Below are 15,038 nucleotides of genomic sequence, written 5' to 3' on the forward strand. Positions count from 1 at the left end.
ATTCTTACTTAACACCACCCTTAGTCCACTCAAAAGGGCTTCAGTGCCTGTTCCCAGACAGCCCCTAGGCACACCGTGCCAACATGTGGAGCTGGGTCAGGCACAGGGCAGGCACACCTACCTGCACTGTCTTGGTTTAGAGACCTTGGGAAGAACTGTACATATATGAATCTATGTCTCAAGCCAAGATTACCACCATCCATCCACGGTAGCAGTTTAAAGCTAGATTCCAGCAACCTGCTGATCACATGAAGCCTTGGGGTGGGGGTGGGGGCCTGGGGGAGGTTCAGGGTGGTTGTTTCTCCAGTCAAATGAAGTCCTTATTTCTTATTCTCAGAGAAGCAACAGAAGATTGGTGTGAAAATCCCACAAACTGAAAACTGAAGACGCCTAACCATCTTCTTGCGAGATACCAGGGGGTGCAGAGTCTAAGACTCTGCCATGCACTTCCCTACATATATTTGTTGCTTTATTCGAGAGCTACTTCTAACAAAATAGATTGTTATTTAAAGCAACACAGGATGTGCTTCTTGATGTTATTTTAAAGTGAAATGTAAATGGAGCTTTTCATTAGCGTGTAAACATTCCCTTGGCTTTGATGTAATATAGGGAGTATTAATAGATTTAACCCATATAAACAAACCCCCCTGGGATTCTCAGTGATTTTTTTCAAGAGTGTGTAGAACATCAACCAAAAAGGCTGAAGATTTGCTATTTTAATGAGAAATGAAGTATGTTTCCAATAGGTGGTGGAGCTCTGTCCAGACAAGATGCTAAGGTTCCTAAACACCAAAGTTACCTCCAGCATCCAAGCTCATGCCTGCTCAGTGTTTCTAGTAGCCACTCACATAGCTTACAACACAGGCACCCTTGGCCCAGCAGCAGGTGGCACAGATTCAAGATCTTGGGCCCACCAGGCCTCCTGAGCTCAAATTCCAGTCGCACCACATGGGTGACATGTAAATGACTTACCATCTCACATCCCAGCCTTCCCACTCCCGCTTTGCTGGAAAGAGCCCTGCACAAAGCTTGGCACGCTGTAAATGTCAAATAAATGTTGCTCACCCGTACCCTAAACCCAGCTGCTGCTGACATTCACACATTCCTGCAGTGATGTCCCCAGGCTCCTGAGTCCTCTGTGACAAACCTCTCTGTCCCTGGTGGTGGCTTGCTTCCCAATGGGATGATGCCCTGACTCACTGAGTGGAACCATGGGGGAGGAATGCGAATGCGTAGGTTCCTTCCTCCTGAATCAGCCAGGGTCCTTTGCCCCTTGTGTGACTGACTCACTCAGAGGTGAGAGCCCCCGACTTGATAATTCCTCCCTTCCGGTCAGGGAGGGTTTCACCGGCCCACAAGACTGCCAGTCCTGTCTCTGCTGCCTACATGTCCTCAACAATAGTGAGTCTCACTACTGTGGGCCCAGCAGTCTCGTGGTCAGCTCCACTCATGTGAATCTTTCTGTACCCATATACGCTAAATACTGGATATTCTACAAGAAATGTTCTGGAAGTGGCACATACCCTAAGCACCTCTAGATTTTCCTCCTCTGCCTCTGTGCTCCCACTTTTCATGGAGGCCCAAATACCAAAAGGGAAAGGAGGGTGATATTTAAAGTTTAGCCATGTGACCTCTGGAAACATCCCACTCTGTCGCTATAGGACAGAAATGTTAATCTGGAAATTTTTATAGAAACAGTAAAACAGAAAGGAGAAAATGCAACAGAGATCACTGTGCTCTGTGTCAGCCACCAGCCAACTCGCTTTCTTCCCTTTAACCTCATGCCTGTGAGGACAGAGTCGGTGGACCCATCCATAGAAGGGAAACTGGGCTTCAAGCTGCCTATTATCATAACCTGAGTGGAAGTCCAGGCCCTGCCTCACTTGCTCTACACTGACAACTGTGGGAGGGAAAGAAAATCCCAGCAGAGTGTTGGGGCTTTTCATGTTGATAGCTCTTTTAAATTCTTGTTTTCCTTGCATGTGAAATTTTTCTGCATAATTAATCACCTTTGGAAATTACAGAAAAGTTTCTTGTCCACTGAGTTGGAAATGCCCCCACAGAAACGAAAATGGCAGGACACCCTGGCGGGGTGGAAACTGGGAGCGGAAGGAAAGACAAGTTTGTGTGAAACCCAGCCCCACATTGGCCTAAGAGGAGGCTGCAGTAGTAAAGACCACACAGGAAGCTCAGGCAGGATTCCAGGGATAGACCCTAAGGAGAAGAGAACACAGGCTGGCTCTGAAGTATGATGTTCACACTGCCCAGGCTACCCTTGCCCTCCACAGGTTCTCCTCAAGCAGCAGATACTAATTTAACCCGCGGCGTGCTCCGCTCCTGGCTTACAGGATACAGAGACGACCAGGTACAAGATGAGCATGCCTCCGGTCATGGGCTGCAGAGGCAACATCAACTACCAACTGTGCACAACCAAAAAGGGGAGTTCTGTGCTGAGAGAGCTGCTCGTTCTCAGCCTAGGAGACAGCATGGCATCTTCTGGGGATGCCTCCCACTGTCGGCAGGGTCAGGATGCTGAGTGAGGGCCCTCAGGAAGGCTGAGGTCTCCCTGATCCCCATTCTTTGCTCAGTGGGTGAAACAGCTTTGGAGAGAAGCTGTGGAAGATGGAAGCCCCATCCCTGGAATCAGGCAGGGATCTGGGAAGAAGAGACTGTGTCTGCTTAGCTTATGGGCCTGATAGGGTATGATCCCAGTGCGTGAAGGATCATTGTTGTTGACTGCAGGAACCCACTGGTGGACATCTTTGAAGAAAAAAAAAAATCCACTCTACTGGAGCAGCATAGGAAATCAGATGTGGCCTCCCTCTGCTGTCCACAGCTTTAGACAAGGCAGTCAGAAATCCATAGATCCAGAGACCTTGTGATCCGTATCCTCTTCCTTCAGTACTCCCAGAAAAGATCCTTAGGTCCTGTCCCCACATACCATTGCCTAGCCCTGCACTAAGATGCTATCCACTTAGCACAGAACTCTCCTGTAGTGAATGGAGTAGCCTTGGGGCAGGAGGGTTAAGAAGGCAAATCTATTAGGTATGTCCCAGGAGAAGGACAGAAACATGGATTATTTAGAGCTGGTGTCAGCGTGTGACAGCAAAGACTTTGACTAGACCCTAGGATGCACCACCAAGGTTCCTGATGTGCATTGCTTTTGGCGAAGAGTCAAGCTATCGAACTTCCTTAACAGTGCAGTGGGATTTAAGGATCACACAGGACGAGACTGAATATCTGGAAGAAAGACGTGTGGCCAATATGTCCAGGGCCCAGGCTGTCACACACCCTCAGTGAGTGTGCCCCATGTAAATGGGGGGTTAATAATAATCATTAAAAGATCAGTGTGGTCTTGGAGGGTGGTTTTTTCCCTATTTGTGGAAACAACTCTTTCAGAGGCAATAAGCTGTCACAAAGTATCCACTCTGTAACAAGCAGAGTGCTCGGGAGGAAATAAGATGAAGCTAAGCTTAATAAGCATGTGTTAGCTGGGAAGCTATGTATACTTTTCAAATGGTGCTCTGATGGACATTATGTCCTAAGCACAATGAAAATTCTTAGTTACTGAGCCATGCAGAGTGTCTGGACTCAGGATCATCAGTCTGCCTGTCTGTCTGTCTGTCTGTCTGGAACTAAAGGTAGGAAGGCCGAACAGTGTGGGAACATTGTATTTGTGTCAGAACAAAGAATCCTTTGCAGCTAGTGACAGACACCAGGATTTAGAGTTAGTAAGCTGGGGTTGACTCCACATCCTGTATAGAGGAACTGTGTGCTTCTGGTGGTTCTCTTGGCCATCCGCTGCAAGGCTGCTGGTATGACCAGAGGTCCCATTAGTGCGGCCATGTTAGTGAGGTCCCAGCATTGAGTCATGCAGTCCAGTGATGGTCCTTATTAACACTCAGGGCTGGGTTGTGCTTTACTTCTTATGCCTTTCTCAGTGTAGCCCTAGGCTACCACACTGTTCTCTTCCTCGAAACTCATCCCCTGATCTACTTGTCAAGGCGGCTTATCCAGGAAGCCTTATTACGTTGGCTGTTCTTATCTCTGTTCTCCTAAAGCACTTCATGGGCCCCCGACCAGAGACTACCGTGTCCTGATGTAAAATGTATGTTGGCCTCCTTCTCTACATTATGTATGGGATTCCAGGTTTTTATTCTCTCACCATAAATACAGACCAGTTGGGCAGATGGAATACATGGATATATGAATGGGGAGAAGCTGATGCCTATGCAATAAATACTAGATAATCAATAGGTAGATGCAATAAGAGATAGATAGATGAATGGATGGACTATCCCACAGAGGGAGGGATAAAAGGAAAAAAAATGACAGACAGAGGTCTGGAACCTCTCTATGCTAAATCCAGTGTCCCTCTGTGCTTCCCTCTGAATAACTGACATCACTGTCTGAACAACTGACATCACTGTCTGAATAGCTGACATCACTGTCTGAATAGCTGACATCACTGTCTGAATAACTGACATCACTATCTGAATAACTGACAACACTGTCTCTCTGAATAACTGACATCACTGTTTATCTGAACAACTGATATCACTGAATAACTGACATCACTGTCTCTCTGAATAACTGACATCACTATCTGAATAACTGACATCACTGTTTATTTGAATAACTGATGTCACCTTTTGAATGGCATCACTGTCTACCTGAATAGCTGGCATCACCATCTACCTGAACAAATGACATCACTGTCTACTACTTTTCGTTCTTGATTGCTCCACCCATTCCAGCTTCTCTCAATGCTCTAATTTCATACATAAGGCCTCTTCACAGAGACCTTCATCATAAACTTGAGGATTCCCAGTTTTAGTAGTAGACTATTTCTTTTCCTACTCCCATCCAGGAGGACAAATCCTGTCACACAAGTCAACAGCAGCCTCTGTAAGGCCCGTTTTGCTAACCTTGTCTCTGACATCTACTCTCACCTTATGATGTATTTTCATTCATTTACTCATTTAGCAAACACTCATTAATTACCTTGGCTGGCATTTATAACATTTTTTCCAAATGCTTTTCTTTTGGGCCCTTTAATCTCTCATCTAACCCAAGAAGTCCCTAATTGGCCTTGAGTCCAGACCCAACCCACCTGGCCTCCTCTCCAGACCCTGCCTACCTGGCCTCATACTGAATCTCTCTCTAGGTCTTTGAAGGATAAAACCTGGTGCCCAGCACAGTGCTGGGAGCCCTGGGGTCTTGAGTCCTTTGTCTCCAACTTCACTTCCCGCTTCAGGTTCTCTATTTCTTAGCCACCCATGATCTGAACATTTGCCCCTGTGTAATTACCCAGAAGCCCCTCTCTGGCTTCCTGGACTTTGCTCATCCATATTTTTGTTTCATTTGCTTTCCTGCTCACCAATGGGAAAGACAGCTCTGGTGCCAAGGTTCCCTCCAGATCCAGATATCGACACTGTATGCAAAGATAATAAAAGGAGTCTCTGACTCTTCCTGTCTCCAGGCTGAGTGGAGAAAGTGACTTTGGAAGGGTGTGGACATACTGAGCTGGTGGAAAGCCCAATCAGAGGCAGCAGAGACGCTGAGCTTGGCAAGTGTGTGGAGCAGTAGATGGAGAGAAAAAAGCAGAGGAAACTCATCCAGTTTTTTCCCCCTAAAGCTATTGATTCTGGGAGAAACAAAACGCTTTACCCTGACTTCTGCCAAAGGACAGAGATACAGGAAGACTGAGAAGCAGACTGTATCTGGTTCCTACATCCCTGAGGTGGACGCCCAGAAGAACCCATGCTCAGCTCACCTGAGAGCCAACGGCAAGGGGTAGTGGGTGTCGAGGGAGATCCTGCCCCTGTTTTCAAGGTCTGTGTCACACAGACAAGAACAAGTGGGAGAGACAACTCTCCCAGGTGGGGCGTGTTAAAACCCGATGTTTGGCACTTTGAACGCACCGCTAAAGACACTCATGTACTCATGTGAAATGAAAGCCGTTCAAATGGACTGGAAAATGCTTCACTTGTGTTCTCTCATATTCCCGAACCTTTCTTCCCATGGTTCAAAAGCTTGCATTGTCTAATTGCTGATTTCCATTTGTGAATGAATCAGTGTAAAATAAAATGAAGTGGCAAATCAATCTACCAAATTAATCTAGTTTTAGGCATTAATTATCCTCTCAGCCATTTTGTCTCGAACTTAACCACATGTCAAGACAAGTCCAGGTCTAATGATGCTGCGTTCGGTGGTTAACACAGGAGCTTACACTCAGGAAGTAGACAGAGTCTTGATGTCTAGAACCTGAGGTTTACTGTGCATCTTAGTTAGGGTTTCCATTTCTGTGAAGACACCGTGACCGCAGCAGCTCTTCTAAAGTCAAACATTTCACTGGTGCTGGCTCACAGGATCAGAGGTTTAGTCCCTTATCATCATGGTGGGAAGCATGGCAGCAAGCAGCTAGGAGATAGGAGTTCCACACTGAGTAGAGCTTGAGGGTAGGAGACCTCAAAGTCAGCCCCTAGGTGACATACTTCTTCCAACACCTCCTAATAGTACCACTTCCTATGGGCCAAGCATTCAAACAGGAGTCTATGGAGGCCATACCTATTCAAATTACCACACTGTGCTAAAAAGGTCTCATTCCAGGTAAACATCTCTTACTTTTTAAAAGTTTTGTTTGTTTGTTTATATATACAGATAAATTGAAGATAGATAGATAGATAGATAGATAGATAGATAGATAGATAGATAGATAGTGTTTTATCTGCATGGATGCCTGTAGGCCAGAAGAAGATACCGGATTTCATTATAGCTGCTGTGAGCCACCATATGGTCGATAGGAACTGAACTCAGGACCTCTGGAAGAGCAGACATTGCTCTTAAGCTCAGCCATTTCTCCAGCCCCCATGTCTCCTACCTTTTATTATAGATGCTCAACCACTGCTGGACTAAACAAGTCATTAGGGCAGAAATGTGCTCGATCCCAATGTGGCATGTTTCCCCAACTGGGAAGTTAACAATGTTACCCGTCCTTTATATGTAGGAGGATCACCCTGAGTGTGGCAAATGAAGCATTGATGGGGGCAGCTCAGAAATTATGTGCGCTGTTCTTGTGGAGCTGTTCCAAGGGACAGGTGCCTTCTTGGTTCTGTTACCAACTCCGCTTGTTCCTAAGACCTAAGTATAGGATCCTGAGCCCATGGGGGAAGAAGAGCCACTTGGTGATCTCATCAAGCTACTACTTTGAAGATGTGCAGACCTACAGCTGGGTACCTGGAGGAGAAAGAAGAGGTATACTTCCAGGAATCCATGAGAGTTTCAGAGAGAGGCCTTCAAGCCCCTGACTCCTTCCTTTAAAGAATACTTTTATATTTATTCACTTATTTTATTCTTATGTGTATGCGTGTTTCGCCTGCAATGTATGTATATGTACTACATGCATACCCAAGGAGAGGTCACACCACATGGATCTGTAGTTATGGCTGGTTGTGAGCCCCCTGTGGGTAGTCAGAATTGAACTTGGGCAACAAGTACTCTTAACAGCTAAGCCATCTCTCTAACCCCAGATGATCTCTCTTGTGACGCTCTTACTGTGTATCCCTGGCTTGCCTGGAACTTACTATACAGATCAGGCTGGCCTCAAACTCATGGAGACCTGTCTGCCTCTCCCTTCTGAGTGCTGAGATTACAGGCAGGCTCCACATACCCAGCCTCCTTATCCTTTCCGTATTCAACGTCACCAGAACAGTCGAGAAGGAAGCACATAACCAAAGCCAGCAGACTGAAGCCACAGAAGCCACTTACTCTCCCTGTAGAGGGCCATGCTGCCAAGCAAAAGGGAACCTGGGACAGGAGGCTCCCCAAGACCCAGCCCTCTGAGGCACAACGCCTTAGTGACTACACAGACATCCAATGTTGTAGTCTTTCTGCTGCACGCACAGAATGATCGCCGCAGCCCTAGCCACTCCGCAAGGACAGCAGAGCACCGAGAGCCACAAGACAGGTGGCCTGCTCCGTAGCCCCCGGCTCCCTCTTTGGTTGGCACTGGAAGAGGCGCGAGGATGAAACCATCTCTGTGATTCTTCAACGCAAGCTGCAGCAGCACACTCAAGAGGAGATTCTCTTGGCAATGAGAATAGCCAAGCACCCGAGTGACTAATTAGAGAGGTAAGAGCAGTCGAAGCAAATCTCTGCTATCCTGAGTCAGAACTGGAGAGCGGAGCTTACTCTGAACTCTGGAGTGTTGGGGGGAAGGGAGGAAGCGGGAAGAGTATAAATTTTAATAATGTATATAACGTAATTTGCATCAGGAATGAAGGACATGCTTCCTTGAGGCCACACTAGGTACTGTCAGCCTTCCAGACAGTGAGGCAAGCAAGGAGAGGGAAGCTGGCATGTGAGCTCTGGTGCTCCAGGGAGCTGAGGTGCTCCAGGGGAGGAGCACAGAGCTTTCAGGTTTCATCACAGCCATCTGATAACACCTGAGTGCATGCTTTGCTGCAGAGAAGCTTAGAGGCCTGAACAGTCAAGCTTGCTCCTTCCCAGCCACCCCAAGAGGGAAGGAGCCTGTCAGCTTCACTGAAGAAGAAAGGAAGGAAAGGAAAACAAAAGCAGAGGCAAACCGCAAACCTCAGGTCGCTCTGCTTCCTATCTATTTGAAGGCACAAGGCAGAAGAGAGGCGGGGTTCACACAGAGGTACCATGGGACCCTCCAGATGGAAACCTCAAGGCCACAGTAGGCAAACATTACTTGCAGGGTAGTTTTAATCATCTTGGGCAGCTCTTTGATAGTCAAGGATGTTAAGCCAGGAAGGGCTCTCTGGAAAGTCTAAACATGCAGAGGGGGTAATATGGAACATGTGGCGTCTCCTCCCGCCACCCTTCCTTGTTGTGGGTGTTCACAGGGTCCCCTTCAGTCACCACAGCAGAGCCAGGGTTGGTGTTGGAGGGGCTGGAGGGGTGATTAATTGTAGTAGGGAGCCCACAGAACCCCAGGTTCTAGCCATTACCAACTGCTGCCCCAGGGTAGGTATATGACGGCTTCCTCAAGATGGGTTGAGAAGAAATGAAATAAAAGGCATAAAATTAAAGACAAGATTAATAAAACCAACTGAAAGCAAACACCACTAGCCAATTCAGTGGCTCAAATTACATTTGCCACATTGGAAATGGAGGGGATAATCACAAATAATAAGTCCAGGCTCTGGAAAGACATTGTGGGCTAACTAACCTAACAAGGGGTAATACCAGGGAAGTCCCTGAGTCACCTTCCCAGGAAAGATTCAAGGCAGGGTACAAAATCCATCAATCACATTGAGATAAATGTCCCTTGCTAGGCTCCCTGATAAGCCTAGCTCTGACTCTCAAAGTCTCTGAGTTCTTCGCAGGGCAGCAGAGACTGCAATACAAATGCCACCTCCAGATGTAACCGAATTTACAGGGCACCCACCCCACTGTGTGTGGACCCCACTATGTGTGGCTTCTGTCCCCACCACTCTGGCCTTGGTAAGGTTGGGACACTTGAGGTTAGGCAAGGACTATCCTGTCTCAAGTCCACTTCCATTTCTGCCCTATCAGCTAAGTCTATGTCTGGCTAAGGGAGTGTCTCTCAGTTTCTTGAACTAGATCTTGTGTGGAGGAAGTCTGAACCTCAAGACAGCAGCCAATCCATTGGATTATCTACAGGTTCCTCCTGCTGCTTCCCCAGAGACCTCCGAGTCTTCAATTCCCAGTTCTCATCCCTAGCTGAGCAGGAGCCCTTGCCATATAACAAATTTACAACAGCGCAGGGATTCTGTCTTTAGCAGCACATGGCAGTATGTGCATGGGAGTTAAAGGGGGATGAATATAAGCTCACTACTCATGGTAGACTTCTGGGGTGTGTGAGTGTGTCACAGACATTCCCTGGAAGCCATGTGCAATATAAACCTTTGAAGAGAGGGGTGCACTCCCTTGGCCAGCCACTACTCAATGGAGATGCTGATCCCCTTGGGACCTGTTGGCATCCCTTCCTACTCAGAACCCAGGCTTCCGTCTTCAGACCCAGTTCTGAGTAGGTTGATGTCTTAGGGAGAAAGTGCCTGGTTTTAAGCCAAAGAAGACACTAGAAATCAAGTCCTGTTCACACACAGGGGTAATCCGTTATGCTCAACAGAAACAGGGTTCTTCAGAATTTCTGAGCCTTCCCAACCTTCATGCAAGGCCAAGCTTCCATTGCTACCCTATCCTGCCTTCAGCTGTGTCTGCTTCCCCCTCTCCCCACCCTATGGGGAGAGTTACCTGGTTTCCTGTGGCTTACCCCATCTCAGGGCATTGTATCGCATCCTTCTCTCCCAAGATGACTCTGGGGACCAGTGGCTGGGAAACAGAGCAACTCCTCTCTGCACACAGACTGTCCCTTGTCAAGCTTCATTCAAGTTCCTCCCAGAACAACAGATCCCTTCTTTCAACAAAGCAAACAAATGGCCCCACGCAGGTGTGTGGCCATTATCCTCAGAAAATCTCTACCCAGAGGCTTTGAGTGTGAGCCTTGGAACCCATGTGAAAAAGACAAGCCTGGTGAAGTGCACCTGTAATCCCAGAACACAGAAGGCAGAGACAGATCCCAGGGCTTTGGCGGCCAGCCAGCCCCACTGAATCTGGGAGCTCCGTGTAAAGTGAAAAACCCTGTCTCAAGAGACAAAGTGGGCAGTGGTGAGAAACAATATCGGAGGCCTCTGGCCTCAGTGCACACACATAAAAAGCATTTATGTGCACCCTACAATATTGGAGGCTGGCCTATGGCCTCAGTGCACATGCATGATTGTGTTTATGTGCACCCCAAATTCTCCCACACCCCACATATACACAGAAATAAAGAATAGATGTAAGATAGAGGCGAGGGAAGAAGGAGTATCCTCAGCATAGGACAGTTATGCATACAAAGACGTTCGTTTTCCCTTTGGTCACTATTTCTTTAAAGAAAGAATGGGGTCCCATGCACCCGAATAAACTTCATGGCGAATGTGAACCAGAACATCAGGCTTTGTGTTCTCTTCATCCTTAGTCTTTAGAAACGAATAATGTATTATTATAAAACAACTAGGTAGCTGGTCACAGTTTCACCCATCTGTCCACCTACCACACACCTATGAAGTCAGCTTAACAGAGGCATTGAACTCCCCGGTGCCCAACCCTGAGCGCAAATTGCTTTCGGGATAGATGTGATAACCTGACTGTCTACAGTTCAGGAATCAGTCTGCTCTTCTCAAAGAACCAAGCGTCAGTGTGCAGAGCTAATCTCTGCTTGCTGGCACCTCCTCGTTTCTAACAGTGACTGAATTCAGCTCTAAGTTCTGGGAGGAGGGACATCCAACTGTCAACAGTGTGGCTGGAGGGCTGGGATGGAAAGGGGCTAGTGCAAGCCCCCGTTCTCCCAACCTCCTTCTCTTTCCACAGACAATGTGTTCATGGAACTCCTTCAAAGGTTTAAAAGAAACCAATAAATGGCCAAAACGAGAGCAGAAGTTTTCTACAACATCATACACACACACACACACACACACATGCACACACACACATAAAAGGCTGGACACAGCTGATACCTACTGTCTGGTCTCTTCCACTTTTCTGTACCTGCAGATCAAGAGCCTGTGTTCTTGGCAAGCTCTTTTGCAGGCCTGGCAGCCCCTGGGAACCTGACTGGGCACACGGCTACCTCACCTCACCTGGGTGCACCCTGCACCTTAGAAGACATTCCCTTTCTGCCTCAAGCATTCCCCATCCCCAGGGTGAGAGAAGAACACCCCATGAAAGCTGCTACAGATGCAGAGGTCAAACTTCTACTGATCCACTCAGAAGACCTGGAGGCCTTGCTGGAGCTGGCAGCCTTGCTGGGGCAGCACAGAAAACTGCAGCCTGGCAGCTAGAGCGGCATTAACCACCTGCTGACAGCACACTCACCTGCAGATGTAATTTGTCTTGCAGGAGTCTTGCAGATTCAGGCAGTTGGGCCTCTCTCGTTCTTCATAGGAGCACACAGGGACGATAGTCTGTCGCCGCCGCTCGGTGCAGGCGACATCCCGGCAGGAGCAGAAGAGCATCCCGTAGCTGTGCTTGGCCGGAACTTTGTCGAAGAACTGCCTGAGGGCTTTGTGGCACTTGCGGCGGTTGCAGACTTCGTTGGACATGCTGGTGGTGCAGGGGGTGATGTAGGCGGACCTGTACTTCTTGCAGGTATCATCCAGGTTGCAGGCCTTGGCTGCATCGAGGCAGTTGTTCCCTTTGGAAATGTGTTCCACTGCAAGACAGAGAAAGAGCGATGGTCACAGTGCACATGTGTAAGCGCGTTTGTGTGCACCCCACAATATCAGAGGCCTTGTCTTTCACCTGGCCACGTGCGCTCTAGAATTCAGGGGATTTCAAAGCTCATAACACAATAGTCCACAACAAAATTAGTGTGCAAGGGGTAAGAGCCTACAGTAGTCCCTAGATGTCTACGTATAGCCATGGACCCAGGCCATGGGAACTCAGGCACTTGCCCAGCTACCAGTAAACAAGGCAACTGGAGAACTGTTTTCAGCTCCGGCTTGGTAAACGGAAATCAGGATCAAAGAAAACAGTAACAAATTACATACTTGTTCATGATACAGTATATAAAATGATATGGTGAATGTGAGTATAATTGCCATGCAATCTTCCAGGAATATAATTATGTAATAAATGCGTATAGAACATGCTAATTACTATATGATTACAGAGTAATTACATGGTTATTTGAGCCCAGAAGACAAAATATTATGCCAGCCTCTCTAAGCAGGGAGAAGCAACTCCAGAGTATCTGCATCTAAGTTTCAGCTCACAGGCCATTGGAAGAAAACCAGAATAAAGCACATAAAAATTTGCAAACCTCAATTACCACTTAACTCACCACATGCAAAATGTCAGCTCTGTGAACCCTGGCTAGGAGAACTCAGCTAGGGTTTTGGATAGAATTTCCCTGGGCTTATATTTCACCGGCTTTAGAACACCACCGAGCATATGTTGCCTTCTGCTCAAGCTCTCTATGCCCACGCTGTCTGGAAAACCAGTGCTGTCCACTGTGGGCTGCTCTGGTATGGTCTGGGCGAGGGCTTCCAGGAGGCAGATTCCACTAGGCGGCTGCACACGCTGCCTGGGCCAATTGCAATGGAGATGTTTCAAATAAATGTAAACAGACAAGGGGAATTAAGAATTAAGCTCAGGATTCACAGCTTGGTTTCTTTGTTGCAATCAACACCCCAACAAAAAGACAATGCAGAGGGGAAAGGGTTCATTTGGCTTACTGTGTTCCAAAGCACAGCCTGTCATGGAGGAGAAGCCAGGATGAGGTCTGAAAGAGCTTGCCTACATCGCATCCACAGCCGAGAGCAGAGAGAAATGAATGCTGACTGCTTGCTAGCTTCCTTCACTCTATAGTCATTGCACACAGTCCTCCACCTAGGGAATAGTGTCGCTCACAGTGGCCTGGGTCCTCTTCCAGTTAACTCCTTCAATTAACAATCTAGGCAATGCCCCAGAGACATGCCCACAGAGCGACTTCATAAATATCATTACTCAACTAAAACTCTTCTCCAGAGATTCTAGGTTGTGGCTACTTGACATTTAGAAGTAACAGTTACAACTGTTACAAAGGGGTTTCTCTAAGAGAAAGTGAAGTGAAGGAGCCTTTCAGAGCTCACTCTCTGATAAGGTGGCCCACAGCAGCTGACTGGCAGTTATGCCCCTGACCATTCAGAGCAAGTGGGATGCAGCAAACTGTCACCCTACAGATTAGACTCCCCAGCAAGTCTTCTCAGGCTTGGTGCCTCTCTGTTCTCTCTTTCTTTCCAGCATGTTCCCCCAATTGAAGGCAGGCACTTGGAAAATTATAAGAGGTTGTAGAACTGACAAGAAAGGAAAGGGTCCAGGTGGGCTGAGTGGGGCTGAAAGATAGAGCAACAGGTATGTACGGGTAAAGGGAATATTACTCTGCCTTAAAAAAGGAAGGAAGCCTTGCAACCTATGACTATATAGAAGAAACTTGAGGACATTAGGCTAGGTGAAATGAGTCAATATCTGAAGGAAAAGCAAGAGTGATTCCACTCATGGAAGGAAAGTAAATACTACAACTTACAGACACAGAAGGTTCTGGGCTGAGGGAAGGAGATGGAGCTAGTTGCTATCCAACACGAACAAAATTCCAGCTTCAAGTTGAAAGATCTTCCAAACAAGAATCTGTCTAAAGTTACTGATCCTGTATTTAGCCTTACGTTTTTGTGAGAGAGGGGAGGGCGGAGATGGCTCAGCAGGTAAAGGTATTTGGTGCCCAGTCTGATGACTTGAATTTGACCCCTAGGACCCATGCAATACAAGGAAATAGCCAGCTAACACAAGTTGCCCTCTGACCTCCACACCAAAGTCTCTCTCATCCTCTGAAAACACACAAAATAAATCAAAATGTAGTAAGCAAGAGTATTTTAAATTACTGGGGGTGGGGACTACATGTTAGATATTATTATCATAACCTCAAAAATAGTTTTTACAACACAAAAACCTAAAGGACACAGAAAGTAACTCCAGAATTTCAAGGAGTTTTTGTAAGGGAAAAAAAAAGTCTTTATGAAACAAAACAAAATGAAACAAAGCAAAACAAATAACGGTTTTAAGAAAATATTCCACATGGGAAACTACATTACAACCTGGCACCATAAGGTGTGAGCTTCTGCTCTCAGGTCCATGTTTCTGCCTGTGGTTTCCGAGACCCTCAGGTTCAATGTGGAGGCTGCTAAGCAGGACCCCCAGCCTTTCAGGGTGAGCAATGTGGCTGTTCCAAAGTTCTGTCACTTTGTCAAGCACTCCCGGGACTCTCTGTCCACCTTGTTCTTCATATGTCTGCTTCTCTGCTCCACTCTCAGAATCCAGGACTCTCAGAGGGAAACAGCCACTGTGAGCCCTGACCCACAGAGACACCACAGCCACTGTGAGCCCTGACACAGACAGATAACACAGACACTGTGAGCCCTGACACACACAGACACCACAGACACTGTGAGCCCTGACACACACAGACACCA

General features: G+C 47.3%; 1 protein-coding gene and 1 long non-coding RNA gene across 6 annotated transcripts in view; one reads left to right on the forward strand and one right to left on the reverse strand.

Annotated features, from left to right (window-relative positions):
• Positions 1-15,038, reverse strand: part of Gfra1 (GDNF family receptor alpha 1) — a 224,165-nt gene that overhangs the window by 51,894 nt on the left and 157,233 nt on the right. For all 5 annotated transcript variants that reach the window (XM_021151507.1, XM_021151506.2, XM_021151505.2 and 2 more), the window contains one exon: positions 11,908-12,244. In XM_021151507.1, coding sequence (XP_021007166.1) covers positions 11,908-12,244 — 337 coding nt within the window. The remainder of the gene's footprint in view (positions 1-11,907; positions 12,245-15,038) is intronic.
• LOC110285386 lies at positions 7,859-12,014 on the forward strand. The gene is made up of 3 exons (XR_002377051.1): positions 7,859-8,133; positions 8,628-8,701; positions 11,914-12,014. It is a non-coding gene; the product is annotated as an uncharacterized LOC110285386 (long non-coding RNA).

This window comes from Mus caroli, chromosome 19 (assembly GCF_900094665.2).
Source record: "Mus caroli chromosome 19, CAROLI_EIJ_v1.1, whole genome shotgun sequence".
NCBI lineage: Eukaryota > Metazoa > Chordata > Mammalia > Rodentia > Muridae > Mus > Mus caroli.